The sequence below is a fragment of the Schistocerca gregaria genome, chromosome X (genome assembly GCF_023897955.1).
Source record: "Schistocerca gregaria isolate iqSchGreg1 chromosome X, iqSchGreg1.2, whole genome shotgun sequence".
NCBI classification, from domain to species: domain Eukaryota; kingdom Metazoa; phylum Arthropoda; class Insecta; order Orthoptera; family Acrididae; genus Schistocerca; species Schistocerca gregaria.
In genome coordinates, this window is record NC_064931.1 from 815,663,133 (window position 1) to 815,678,384 (window position 15,252).

General features: G+C 38.2%; 1 protein-coding gene across 3 annotated transcripts in view; it reads left to right on the forward strand.

Moving 5' to 3' along the window:
- The first annotated feature begins 1,649 nt into the window (after positions 1–1,649).
- Positions 1,650–15,252, forward strand: part of LOC126298586 (protein Daple) — a 190,164-nt gene continuing 176,561 nt past the window's right edge. For 2 of the 3 annotated variants that reach the window (XM_049989957.1, XM_049989959.1), the window contains exons 1-2: positions 1,666–2,216; positions 12,174–12,262. In XM_049989957.1, coding sequence (XP_049845914.1) covers positions 2,163–2,216; positions 12,174–12,262 — 143 coding nt within the window. In that variant the 5' untranslated portion in view covers positions 1,666–2,162. Of the gene's footprint in view, positions 2,217–12,173; positions 12,263–15,252 lie in introns of all 3 variants that reach the window. The other variant, XM_049989958.1, reaches the window with a different exon arrangement.

Genomic DNA, 15,252 nt, shown 5'->3' on the forward strand with positions numbered 1-15,252 from the left:
CTACAGGGTTTAATACGCCAATGTCTTGATGTAACCCCAGAGGAAAAAGTCCAGAGGTGTGAGATCGGGTGATAGCGCTGGTCACAGGACAGCACCTCCACTTCTAATCCAGTGATGCTTCTACATATTGTTCAGCTGCTTGTGGACATTAACATCGAAGTTGGATGGTGCACTGTTGTGTTGAAACCACATTATTTCGTGGACAACAAGGGGTACAGTCTGCATACACTATTGCAATACATGCGTTAGACTGGTGCATGTGGCTCTGGACAATTACTATGAGCTACATTGTTTTTAAGTGGTGTACACTGAGTACACCAGTAAGACAATAATTATGCATTTACGACCATTGGTTCCCTATCTCAGTTCAATATGTTGAAGCCCACTATCACCCGTTTCAGTTTGACTCAAAAGGTTTGCGATATCATGTATAATGTAATCGAATGAGGTCAAAGGAAAATGAATTAATTAACCAAATGTGTGCAGTGGCTTGACTCTATTGTTATTGTGTTGTTATAACCTAGGATTTTAGATATTAAAGCAGCAAAATCAAATTATTGCATCGCGTAACCAGTTTTGATTGTCATTGTAATCGTTTCCTGATAGTGGCTTGTAGAACTTACTGTGACAAGAGAAACTGGCTATACATTGCAAAAATAAATAAATAAATAAATAAATCCTGGAGTACATGTCCAAAGCGACTACAAAGAATAGAAAGAGCTATTGAACTGTTGTAGAGAAGGCAGGTACTGGATTCAGATGTATTCATATAACACTAATGTGGAAACCTACAAAATCATCACGAAACCAGGAGCAATGAAGGAAAATTTAACGACCCATCGACAGTGAAATCACTCAGAGACAGAGCAAGAAGCTCGGAGTAGGGAAGAATGAAGAAAGAAATTACCTGCATCCTTCACAAATGATCCATTCCAGCTTATCCCTAGGAGCAATTTAGAGAAATAGTGGAGAACTTAAACTTGGGAGGCTGATCGGGGATTTGAACAGTCGGCTTCCTGAATATGAGTCTAAAGTACTAACAATTGTGTTACCTCCCTAGCTTGTTCCTAGCCCTGAATATTTCTGGTCAAACTCGATCTTACTTGATTATATGACACCCTGCTACAGTGCACATGGAATCTCATAGGAGTGTTTGAGTGATGTCATTTAGTTATTAAATTTTACCCTCTGGATTTTTTGTTTATGATTTCTTTGTCAGTTTGACTTTAGAAACTGTGAAATCAGTAATACACAGATGAGTGATTTTGATGGGTCGAGGTTTCTATGAAGTGTCTATAGCCTCTTTGTACCCTGTTTTCTCTTTCAAGTCAAACAATGATTGTTGAAGGTCTTTAGAACACTATTATTTTATACCATGCTGTCATAATATTTATATATTAGCCACACAATCCATTCATTTCACAGTCTTTCTTTTTATAACTATGCACGTTGTTCTTCCTTTGTTGTGGGAGTTACGTATTTCATCTACAGGCAAGCAAAATATGACATATTAATTTTTTAAATCTTTCATGTAATCTGTATTTGCTAAATGGTAATGCATACATCCAGCTCTACAAAACGTGTCGTTTATTCTTATGTGGACGTTGAATCTGTACTTTATTATTATTAAGCGTCCGATATAATCATCGATTGCTACACATCGATAATACCGGAAAAGTGACTGGTTTGTTGTCAACTGCGGAAACTGTTGTTGTTGATGTTTGCAGTTGTCAGTTGTTCATATGGATAGGAAATACATTTGTATTATGGCAGTAGTAGGTGTAGTGTATGTGTATTTTGAAGCAGTAGGAACAACTGTCTAGACGGCTTTACGAAAGAACTAACAATGAGGGTGCTACAGTAATAAAGCTGTCAAGTTGGACCATTGTAATACAATGTAGGAATTGAGAACAATGTAATTTTCTTCCCGATGAACATGTGATACGAGTAACCCAGTAGTGTGTTATTGAATTGAGACTGGAAATGCTTACGGGCGTTATGCCCGAGAAGATCTAATGCAATTTCTTTTGTTTTGTGAGAATACGTAAATTTGCAGTGTGCCGAGTCTTGAAACATAATGTTATCAAGACTACTGCTATCAAGACTGATTCTTCATAGTTTTCACGTGTAGGAGAAACAGCACATGAATAAAATTCCCCGCCATGGCTACATCAGTAGAGTTGGAGGAATTCATGTCGGCACCGCTAGTGAAGTGGGTTAGTTTATGCTTCTTATAGCATGGTTAATATGTCTTATCATTGTTACTTATATATTGGCCAATTTAATCTTTTCTGTACATGTGTTAGTGACAGTAAATAAGGCAAACTCACAAACCGTATGCTAGGAACTTTTCTGACAGGAATTTGGCTGTGTATCTGAAACTCTGCGTCTTGTCATTTGCAACTTTAATCATCACAGAGTACTTGGATGATTATATTTACATGTGCTTTATATTAAATGTGGAAGCATGTTGTGATGTGTGGGGGCATGTGCTGTAGCAATTGCAGTAGTGACTGTGCCTCTTATTTATGCAAATTAAAAACATTTCTTATTATACTGATGTTTTGTTGGTATTCATAAGAAGGGCGTGCAGATACACATTCAGCACACCACTGCAGAATTGAGTAACTATCTGTGGCATGTTTTCCAGGTAGAGACTATGGAACAGTTGTGTCGAAATCTTCATATTGTATAAGAAAATGAATGTTGTTTGGATAATCTTCCTCAGAACCTTACAAATTAACTTTGAATCCATGTCAGTTCAGTTAGGGGCTCCAGCTCATAGTCTCAGATTTGACTGCAATTCAGTACACTAATTCTACCGTGTGTGGAACACTCATGTAAACAGTATTAGTTTCCCCTGAGAATTAGTTCCAGAATTATGCCTTGTGAAAGAATGTGGCATGACCCAGAAATTGCAACCCGCATCTGGCAATCTATCTTCAGACCCAACTTCAGGTCTTAAAAACTTTTTACAACCCAGTAACATCCATTTAGAGAACACACTCCATAAATCAAAACACTAACAACATATTTCTGAGAGAAAATAAAAAATTCCAAAATGTGATTTAAAAAATGTAATATGTTAAAAGGTACATATTTTAGGTGCCCTCTCAGTCACAAAAACTGAGTTACATGCACATGAAAATATAAAAATTTGAAAAATTACCTGAAAAACATGGATTTTCTAAGTGTGGTAGCACAAAAGGGACAAGTGGTTTCCAAGCCAAATTTCGCACACTGCATAAGTAGACCATAATGATATATATGTCAAAATTTCAGCATGTTATTACAAGACATCTGTGTACATTGGAAGTTGACAGATGTATTTGGTGATGTGGCCATTGTTCCACAACACAATTTTGTAAAAACATATCGTAAACTGTTCTGCCTCTTCTTATCCTCTCCCACAACTGTTTAATCACTAAGCAACAACATATACAGAGTGTTACAAAAAGGTACGGCCAAACTTTAAGGAAACATTCCTCACGCACAAATAAAGAAAAGATGTTATGTGTCCGGAAATGCTTAATTTCCATGTTAGAGCTCATTTTAGTTTCGTCAGTATGTTCTTCCACCTACGCTCAATGGAGCACGTTATCATGATTTTATTCGGGATACTCTACCTGTGCTGCTAGAACAAGTACGACACAACATGTGGTTCATGCACGGTGGAGCTCCTACACATTTCAGTCAAAGTGTTTGTACGCTTCTCAACAACAGATTCGGTGACCGATGGGTTGGTAGAGGTGGACCAATTCCATGGCCTCCACCCTCTCCTGACCTCAACCCTCTTGACTTTCATTTATGGGGGCATTTGAAAGCTCTTGTCTACGCAACCCCGGTACCAAATGTAGAGACTCTTCGTGCTCATATTGTGGACGGCTGTGATACAATACGCCATTCTTCAGGGCTGCATCAGGGATTCCGTGAGACGGAGGGTGGATGCATGTATCCTCGCTAACAGAGGACTTTTGAGCATTTCCTGTAACAAAGTGTTTGAAGTCACGCTGGTACGTTCTGTTGCTGTGTGTTTCCATTCCATGATTAATGTGATTTGAAGAGAAGTAATAAAATGAGCTCTAACATGGAAAGTAAGCGTTTCCGGTCACATGTCCACATAACATATTTTCTTTCTTTGTGTGTGAGGAATATTTCCAGAAAGTTTGGCCGTACCTTCTTGTAACACCCTGTAGACAGATTAACACAACCTATCATTAATGTTTACTACACGTTAACTGTTAAAAACCAGTACATTGTGTTTCATACAGAAGTTCTCCCACACTTTAGCTACTGTACTCTGTACATTGAGTGGCAAATTGTACTGTCTTCATGAGACTGTGGTAGTAACTGGAACTGTCATAAGAATATGTTCAAAAGGAATCCAACACCTGTCTGCCAAACGTGGCCAATGAAAAGATCTTGCTAATCCTGCTGGTGCCATGAAGTTCACAAATACATCAGCTTCTGCTTCGCAGCACTCTGCAACACATCCTAAGTACCATTTGTCATCATAGACAGCAATAACATTGCAACCTGGTTATATGTTGGTGCTTTTGCTTCTGAATCCTGAGTCAGACACACTGTGAAGACACATGTTGTGCATGAACCTATAGTTATAACTTGACAGTCTGCTCATCTGCACATTGTCAGAGTCCGTTGGAGAGAAGTGATCATGGCTCCTTGTGCCTGCAACAGTTTTAACGTGTTCTAGTCTGCTTTTTAGCAATTCTTTGACTGATTTCACCTCAGCTTTCAAAACATAGAATGATTGTATGCCAGAGATATTTTTCTGTACCCAGGTAAATAATTGAAGAGGTGTTAGAATGTGACATCCTGTAGGGTGCTACAGACTAGTTCGTGATGCCATGCACTTAATGGTAGCACCAATACCATTGCATACATTTTTGCCATGACTTGTTGTGAAAAAATTCCATTCTGTGTGAATCTGAAAATCATGGTAATACATGCAAAAACGTTTGAGATTTTTACCGTTTTTGTACTGAATAGCTGCCCCATCACTGAAGTATTTTGCAAAATGTATATGAGGCAGCTTGTTTTGCACATATGCCATGACAATGTGAATGTGAACATGAACTGCAATGGCATCATGAATTAAACAGTCACTAAAAATGGACAGATTCATGACAGACACATCACCTGATTCACCTCTATAGTAAATCGCAAATGGCTGCAGAGTTGCCTGACTGTTGTCCCAATATATCCTTGGATGGCATCTTGAACTGTTGTTGTTGATGATGTCTTCAGTCCTGAGACTGGTTTGATGCAGCTCTCCATGCTACTCTATCCGATGCAAGCTTCTTCATCTCCCAGTACCTACTGCAACCTACATCCTTCTGAATCTGCTTAGTGTATTCATCTCTTGGTCTTCCTCTACGATTTTTACCCTCCACCCTGCCCTCCAGTACTAAATTGGTGATCCATTGATGCCTCAGAACATGTCCTACCAACCGATCCCTTCTTCTGGTCAAGTTGTACCACAAACTTCTCTTCTCCCTGATCCTATTCAATACTTCCTCATTAGTGATGTGATCTACCCATCTAATCTTCAGCATTCTTCTGTAACACCACATTTCGAAAGCTTCTATTATCTTCTTGTCCAAACTATTTATCGTCCATGTTTCACTTCCATACATGGCTACACTCCATACAAATACTTTCAGAAACAACTTCCTGACACTTAAATCTATACTCGATGTTAACAAATTTCTCTTCTTCAGAAACACTTTCCTTGCCATTGCGTCTACATTTTATATCCTCTCTACTTCGACCATCATTAGTTACTTTGCACCACAAATAGCAAAACTACTTTAAGAGTCTCATTTCCTAATCTAATTCCCTCAGCATCACCCAACTTAATTCGACTACATTCCATTATTCTCATTTTGCTTTTGTTGATGTTCATCTTACATACTCCTTTCAAGACACTGTCCTTTCCGTTCAACTGCTCTTACAAGTCCTTTGCTGTCTCTGACAGAATTACAATGTCATCGTGCGAACCTCAAAGTTTTTATTTCTTCTCCATGGATTTTAATACCTACTCCGAATTTTTCTTTTGTTTCCTTTACTGCTTGCTCAATATACAGATTCAGTAACATCGGGGAGAGGCTACAACCCTGTCTCACTCCCTTCCCAACCACTGCTTCCCTTTCATGTCCCTCGACTCTTATAACTGCCATCTGGTTTCTGTACAAATTGTAAATAGCCTTTCACTCCCTGTATTTTACCCCTGCCACCTTTAGAATTTGAAAGAGAGTATTCCAGTCAACATTATCAAAAGCTTTCTCTTGGTCTACAAATGCTAGAAACATAGGTTTGCCTTTCCTTAATCTTTCTTCTAAGATAAGTCGTAAGTTCAGTATTGCCTCACGTGTTCCAGTATTTCTACGGAATCCAAACTGATCTTCCCCGAGGTCGGCTTCTACTAGTTTTTCCATTCGTCTGTAAAGAATTCGAGTTAGTATTTTGCAGCTGTGGCTTATTAAACTGATAGTTCGGTAATTTTTACAACTGTCAACACCTGCTTTCTTTGGGATTGGAATTATTATATTCTTCTTCAAGTCTGAGGGTATTTCGCCTGTTTCATACATCTTGCTCACCAGATGGTATAGTTTCGTCAGGACTGGCTCTCCCAAGGCCATCAGTAGTTCCAATGGAATGTTGTCTACTCCGGGGGCCTTGTTTCGACTCAGGTCTTTCAGTGCTCTGTCAAACTCTTCCCGCAGTATTGTATCTCCCATTTCATCTTCATCTACATCCTCTTCCATTTCCATAATATTGTCCTGAAGTACATCGCCCTTGTATAGACCCTCTGTATACTCCTTCCACCTTTCGGCTTTTTATTCTTTGCTTAGAACTGGGTTTCCATCTGAGCTCTTGATGTTCATAAAAGTGGTCCACATCTGCCCCTGGAAATGTCTTAAAATTTAAAACCTGGTTCCTAAATCTCTGTCTTACCATTATATAATCTATCTGATACCTTTTAGTATCTCCAGGGTTCTTCCATGTATACAACCTCCTTTCATGATTCTGAAACCAAGTGTTAGCTATGATTAAGTTGTGCTCTGTGCAAAATTCTACCAGGCGGCTTCCGCTTTCATTTCTTAGCCCCAATCCATATTCACCTACTATGTTTCCTTCTCTCCCTTTTCCTACTACCGAATTCCAGTCACCCATGACTATTAAATTTTCATCTCCTTTCACTATCTGAATAATTTCTTTTATTTCATCATACATTTCTTCAATTTCTTCGTCATCTGCAGAGCTAGTTGGCATATAAACTTGTACTACTGTAGTAGGTGTGGGCTTCGTATCTATCTTGGCCACAATAATGCGTTCACTATGCGGTTTGTAGTAGCTTACCTGCATTCCTATTTTCCTATTCATTATTAAACCTACTCCTGGGTTACCCCTATTTGATTTTGTATTTATAACCTTGTAGTCACCTGACCAGAAGTCTTCTTCCTCCTGCCACAGAACTTCACTAATTCCCACTATATCAAACTTTAACCTATCCCTTTCCCTTTTTAAATTTTCTAACCTACCTGCCCGATAAAGGGATCTGACATTCCACGCTCCGATTCGTAGAACGCCAGCTTTCTTTCTCCTGATAACGGCATCTTCTTGAGTAGTCCCCGCCCGGAGATCCGAATGGGGGACTATTTTACCTCTGGAATATTTTACCCAAGAGGACGCCATCATCATTTAATCATACAGTAGAGCTGTATGCCCTCGGGAAAAATTACGGCCGTAGTTTCCCCTTGCTTTCAGCCGTTCGCAGTACCAGCACAGCAAGGCCGTTTTGGTTATTGTTACAAGGCCAGATCAGTCAATCATCCAGACTGTTGCCCTTGCAACTACTGCAAAGGCTGCTGCCCTTCTTCAGGAACCACACGTTTGTCTGGCCTCTCAACAGATACTCCTCCGTTGTGGTTGTACCTACGGTACGGCTATCTGTATCGCTGAGGCACGCAAGCCTCCCCACCAACGACAAGGTCCATGGTTCATGGGGGGGGGGGGGCATCTTGAACTATGAATGCATAATTTTGAAAAAAAGTCTAGTAGTGCTATAATTTCATCTTGTTGCAAATTATCCTTAAAAACTGGAGATAAGCCGATTGTGCTATTGCTGTGAAGCTGTGTGTGGTCAGTTTGTCCGTTTTTTGACAACACATTTCAAAAAAACATCCACTGTACTTTGCTTTGTTTCAAGACTTATGCAATCCATGTGTGTCCATTGTTTATAAGAAACAGGTCTGTCATCCGTAAGGAGTGCACCATACAGTTTGTTATTCTTGTGTTCTGCAAGATTTGCCTTACCAGGACACTTTTCACGCTGTTATAGCAACAAACATCAGCTTAGCATTTTGATGGTCTCACATACACAAACATTGTGTGTGCCCCTTGCACTTACTGGCACAACCCATTTTGCCCGAAGATTGAAAAAAGATGATAAACCTACTTTGGTATTGGGATACTTTTCTTTGAATTCTACATATAGTTCTGACATGTTGCACAGCAACAATCTTTTTCACATCTGTACACGTACATTTCCCATTTTCACCATTACATAGTCTTTTTTTTTTTTTTTTTTTTTTTTTCAGGCATTATTCGGCCGTAGTCACTATTTTCATAAAACTCCGACACTAGCACCTTTATTTTTGAACTCAATTGCTTACCCTGAGCCTGCTGAAGTTGTGGAAGCACTCCTTGTGTTGCTTTTATTTTCCTAGCTTGCTTTACCGTATATGTAGAAACATTGAATTCCTTTGCAGTGTTGTCAGTAGACCAGCTGGAAGGTGCAAGGGTAAGAATAACTACTTTTTTCTGGCATGTGGATATGGCACATTTTTCTTTCAAATCGTGCACAATTTTGTCCAAATCAGAGCATTTCTGGCATGACTTCTGTTCCTTTGGAGCAGATAGTTCTTCATCTTCCACCATTAGTGTGTCAGCTATTTTGTGTTTTCATTCCATTTGAGCTTCTTGTAGTTTTCTTCTACCATAGCTGGGCCTGTCTCTTTTCCCAACTTTGTGTGTCTTCATGGGAGACGAACCAAGATCAGTCACTGGAGTATTTAATTGCTCATCCGCTGTGGTTGTAGGTGGCTGATACTCTTTGTCACTGTCATGTAAATTATCAGAATATTATTCATTTTTTAGCAGTGTAACACACCTGGAACATAACTTTTGTCCTGGTTTCATGTTAAGTCCCATACACTGATTCACATTCAATACTGATTTTATATCAGTTTCTCTGAGGCTACACTTCACTGTCTTCTTATGAATCCAAAATTGATCAAAACAACTTCTTTGTAGGAAAGAATACTTATCCAGAAACACTTTCATATGATGATAACAAACACTAAAGTTTCCTGGAACTGTACTACTTGTACCCACAGGGTGTATTCCGGATCTCCATAGCAACAAATCTTGGTCTGATTCATGCAGATCATACAGTACAAAGTGAATGCCACATTTTGTTCCATATGTTGTTTTATGACATTCAGATGCTTGTGCTCTACAAATACCACCACTAGTACACTTCTGCCTCCATACTGACTTTCCACAACAGTAATGACCAGTCTGACCTAGAATCTTAAAAACATGAGTAACCTGTAATTGTTGCTTGTTTCCTTTGTTGTTCCTGCCTAACAATGACTCATTCTGTCCCTGAAAACTACCATTGTTTAACTTTCTGTTGCCTAATGGTTCCCAACAATTGCTGCAGCTTCATCTGAAATAAGCTGTCTGCATCATCACTATTACTTGCTAAATTGTGTTAAAATAAACGTGACCAAATACATCTCTGTCAACAGATGCCTTGCAATAACAAGTTGAAATTTTGCCACTTATTATATTATGGTCTACTTATGAGTGTGTGAAATTTGGCTTGCATATCACTTGTCCCTTTTGTGCTACCACACTTAGGAAATCCATGTTTTTCAGGTAATTTTTCAAATTTTTGTATTTTCGTGTGCATGTAACTCTGTTTGTGTGACTGATATGGACAAGATGAATTCTGTGTGTGTTTAGGCCACATTAAGCTTACCACAAAAAAGTATACCCTTTTTGAGTGAATTATATTTGGCATAGAGGCCACCTACAATATGTACCTTTTAACATATTACATTTTTTAAATCACATTTTGGAATTTTTTATTTCTCTCAGAAATATGTTGTTGGTGTTTTGATTCGTAGAGTGTGTTATCTAAGTGGATATTACTGGGTTGTAAAAATTTCACTGGATTCTGCAGAATAGTTCCAAAGTTTTAAGACCTCAAGTTGCGTCTGAATATAGATTGCCAGATGCGGGTTGCAATTTCTAGGTCATGCCACCTTCTTCCACAAGCCATAATTCTGGAACTAATTGCCAGGGGAACTTAAAATTTTGTACATGAGTGTTCCACACTTGGTAGCATTGGTGCGCTAAAGTTCAGCCAAATCTGAGACTATCAGCTGGAACATTTTGTCAAATTGGTTGAGTTGACATGGAATGAGCCAAAAACAGTTTACAAAAGCTGTTTTTTTCCCTGGTAGTAACTCTTGGTGTCACTCCACAGAATTAGATGTTCTCCTTTTGCTGTAATCAAACACAGAACATGTGTTAAAATGTTACCAAAGCTTTTTGGTAACTGGGTGACATGCTGTAGCATACAACATGGGGTCAAAAGGAATGTTTGACAGGAGTAGTCAGCTTTGGCCAGTACTGCAAAGTGATGTTAATGGCTAGTGTCATGTAACTTTAACGTGAATATATTCACAGTATTGTTGTTAGTTGCTGAAGCTAACACAAAGAAAGACTGAGTGTGCTGACAGGTTAATCTGTTTTGTAGCTTGAGGTATAGGTTAGGTTGGAAGGTAATAGTTTGATTGGGAGTTGGTGAAGCCAAAGAGTGATCTGTAGCTTTGCGTGAGGTCTAGGGTAGGTTGTAGGGTTACTGTTTAGTTTTGTGGGGAATCAAACAAATGTGATACTAAAAAACCTGGCCGTGCTCACAGACTGATCTGTAGTTTACTCTGTTTCAAAAGATTGCCAATGACATCACATTACAGTACCCATATTGTTTATGGCATTTGTCACACATTTCCTATGTCACTGGTCAAATCCAACAACTGGTGTCGAACATTCCTCTATAACCCAGCATGTTTCTTTTTGTAACTGAGTAATTTGTGGTATAATAATCCATTCCTGTTGAATAACATTGATGCCTGACTCAGACTGAAGAATTTTTGGCTATAGTGTGCTTGAAAATTTGATTATGCCGATAAACTAGCTAGGTTGCAAGGTGGTGATTTGGTAGGGAATTGGGGATGCCATTGAATGTGAACGCGAAATAAAGGCCATTAATTTTCTTTGTGAGGCTCCACATCCTGTAGATACTTAGATTAGATTCAGTTTTTGTTCCATAGACCCAAAAATGGGACGATTCTCGTGGATGTGGAAAAAGTCAGAAAATATAACATAAACCATTTGAATATAATACTCACTACCCTGATCATGTGTCAGGAGATTGTCAGAATAGGTGAATACATTACAGTAAACTGGGTGTAAACATTCTTTATTCAAATTGTGTGTTTTGACCATAGGCTAAGTCATTTTCAGGAATACACAAGATGTCACACATTGCGATTATCAAATATTTTTACTCTGCACATACAAAACCAGACATATTCTATAATTACGTTGGCAATGAATCCACATAAATAAGTTACAGTGTCACATGTGGCATGTTGGTAACTGTAATCTTAAGTACTGCAGCTCGACAGCTCACAGCAGCTGTTGCAAAATAAAGGTTTTGCTAACAGACCTATTTGTAGTGCAGCATGTTAATGTTAGTGCCATATTTTATGCACTTCTCATAATCGAAACTAAAACAGCAAGATAAATTCAGGAAACCGACCTTAGATAATTAAGAAGTCTCCAATGAGTATTTTGATGCATGCCATATAAGGCATGAAAAATCCAAGAGGGTCCACTACAGAACTTGTACTGTGTTTTTCATTGAATAAGGTGATTAGTATCAAAATGTACATATTTCTTGTGTTTAGAGATAAAGGGGAGACATATTTTTGGATAGATAATAAATCAACATTTCAGAATAATGCTATTTTTAGCCATTTTGTTAGGTAATCAACTTATTTTGTTTACAGTTTTACTCATGTCTTGAAAATGAAGGACGAGTTCCCAATTATGAAGAACTGGTTGATGGTGTTGTGCTATATGAAGTACTTCTACAAATGTAAGTGTGTCTCATTTTGGTATATAGAGTATGAACTTTGGAAAATCTTTCATTGACCAACTCTCCAGTGTCTTGTTAGTTCTTGAAATGGCACTAATGCCACACCTGCTTGTTGTTGTTATTTTCTTCATTATCTTTCTTTATTATGATTTTTTATCTTATTGTATTACACCCGTTTTCAGACATGTAAATTGCTAGTAGTTCAAATAATTTTATTGATATGATTTCAAAGTACATTAGGAAACCACAAAAAATTCTTTGCAGTTCACCTTTTTGTCAGCAGCCAGAATTGCTAAAAATGTGTTAATTTGTTTGTGAAAAGGGTGTCATTGGGGGTAATTAATAATAAAACTTACTTATATGCTTTGTGGTGCATTGTTGGCAGCGCTCTCCATAATGTGTGATGGGATTGCCTAGGGATATAATGATGGCTGGGTTCAGTTCATGAAAGAATAGTCTGCAGACACATTCTTTATCAGTGACTTTAAGAATTACTCGTGTCTTAATCTAACCACAATTTGGTAATGTAAATACATTTGCAGAAAAAAAGACACTCACCAGTGTGTTTTAGAACTGTCACTCACTCACTTACTGTGGCGGTGAAAATTTAAACTAATCTTTCATGTCTCAATTAACTTACATCCACATGGTGCTGTGTATATTTTACAAAATGCTGACGAGTAATAAACAAAGTCTTATAACACAAACAACAAAAGTTTTCAATTTTTATGCTAACAATATGTTACCTTTTTCTTCACCTCTCGTAGGCTACTACAAAAATCCTTCCATTCACTACATGAAACTTATCAGCCTACTGGTATCTTCAGTAGACGCAATGTATAAATGTCTGTTGTGGTTCTATTCATAACGCACACCCTGATTCATTGTATGGCTACAATTAGGGGCCATTGCTGTTGGAGGTAAAGATCGTAATTTAGTTTAGTGGTTGTAAATCATTCAGTGTGCCACTGCACTGATGTCTTCTGAGTTGTTTATTAACTGAATAATGTTCATTACTTGTCATTAATAAGTAGGAAAGTGAAGTAACAATAACTAATTGCACATATTTTCAGTAATTATTAATAATTCCTGATCACAACATTTGTGAATAGTGAAACTTATTGGCAGATTAAAAAGAGAAAAAATACATATTGTGCAAGCCTGTCTTTGCACTCCTGTCTTGGACTTTCTTGTTATTGCTCTACCTTCTCCAGATGAAGCTGTGTCAATGTCTCTACTTTCAGCAAAGAAAGTGTAAACTGTCACTTTTTCCACGCTTCTTACTTTCTGCAGTTTTTTTGTTTTGTAGAATATTGGACAAACATCACTGTGCACAGTACATGAGTCTGACTGTGGCTGTATATCTGTCTCATAATTGTACATCTGTTTTGTTATCAGTTACAGTGGTGGATATTGATTTTGGTGGGCCACAGTTAAACCAGATGATAAATTCCAGGCACTGATCATTCTTTGATTCAGACAATGTGATATCCACTGACAACTTTGTGAAATGAAATAGACTTCAAATAGGTGGAAGTAAATGTAAAACACACAGCATGACAATGCAAAAAGCCTTCAGTAGGTGCTGTAACAAAACCGTATTGTAAGACCTCTTCCAAAAAGTCTATCAATTTTGAACAAATGTGCAGTTTGACACTGGCACAGAAATTGTGGACCAGACAGATGTTGATACAAGAACTGAAACAGACAAATGTTAATTCTGCCACAAATATTCCCTCAAAAAAGTCAGCAGAAGTTGTTAGCATACAGTTGCCATACCACTAAAATGACTGAGCAATGTGGCACAATGGTTAGCACACTGGACTCACATTCTGGAGGATTACGGTTCAAACCCACATTCGGCCATCCAGATTTATGTTTTCCGTGATTACCCTAAATCACTTCAGACAAATACCGGGATCGTTCCTTTGAAAGGTCATGGCTGACTTCTCTCCCCATCCTTCCCTGATCCAATGGGACCGATGACCTTGCTGTTTGGTCATCCCCCCCCCCACAACCCCGCACCCCCCCCCCCCACCCCCAAATTAACCAACCAACCACTACAATGAATTATGTAAATAAAAAACAGTTGAATTTGCTAAATCTGAAATTCCCAATTTCCAGTGAAATCCATGGCTTATTACATACAATTACGTGAGTTACTTCTTTTCATATCAAATTTACATAGAATCCACAGAATTTTACCAGTGATTGGAGAAGAGCAACAAAGGTAACAACTGACTTACAAAACTACCATCCTGTACCACTCACCTCTATTTGTTGCAAACATCTTGAACAAATGTTGACTTTGAACATAATGACTTACCTGGAATAAAATAATCTTATTCACAGCAGTGAGCATGGGTTCCATAAATGCCAGTTGTGCTATGTCAACTTGCACTCTGCACATGATATTTTGGAAGCCGTGGTTAGAGGAATGAGCAGGTGGATTCAACTTTTAGTAGACTTTTAAATAGGTTTTACTTTAGTATTACACTGATGCTTAAAAGTACACATTATCTTCACACTTCAATGGTGTCATACTTGGAACATACTTAGCACATCAGTGCACTACAGACAAATTTTTTGATTAGTGGAATATGTTGGTCTTAAATCTAGTGTCATGCATGTGGACTGCTGAGTTCTTTTGAAGAGAGTGGAGTTCTTTGTATTGAAACAGTTGTGAGAAAAATGTGTTGAGAAGCAGTGAGCAGTGGTAAGTATTCCCAGCTGGCTAAGTGGTTTGCATCAAGAGACTGTTAGACCAACTCAACTGATGATTCTAATCAATCTTTACTGAATAAGAAAAGAGTTACCACAAGAGAGAATTCCATATGGCATGATAGAATGCAAAATAAGCTTTCTTTGTGACTGTTTGGCCTCCAGAAATAGAGTGTACTCTTAATGCAAGTGCAGCTTTCTTCACAGTTTGAAGTAAGTAATGTTTCAAGTGTAGGCATGATGGACGTGGTAGAATTATAGGCAAATTT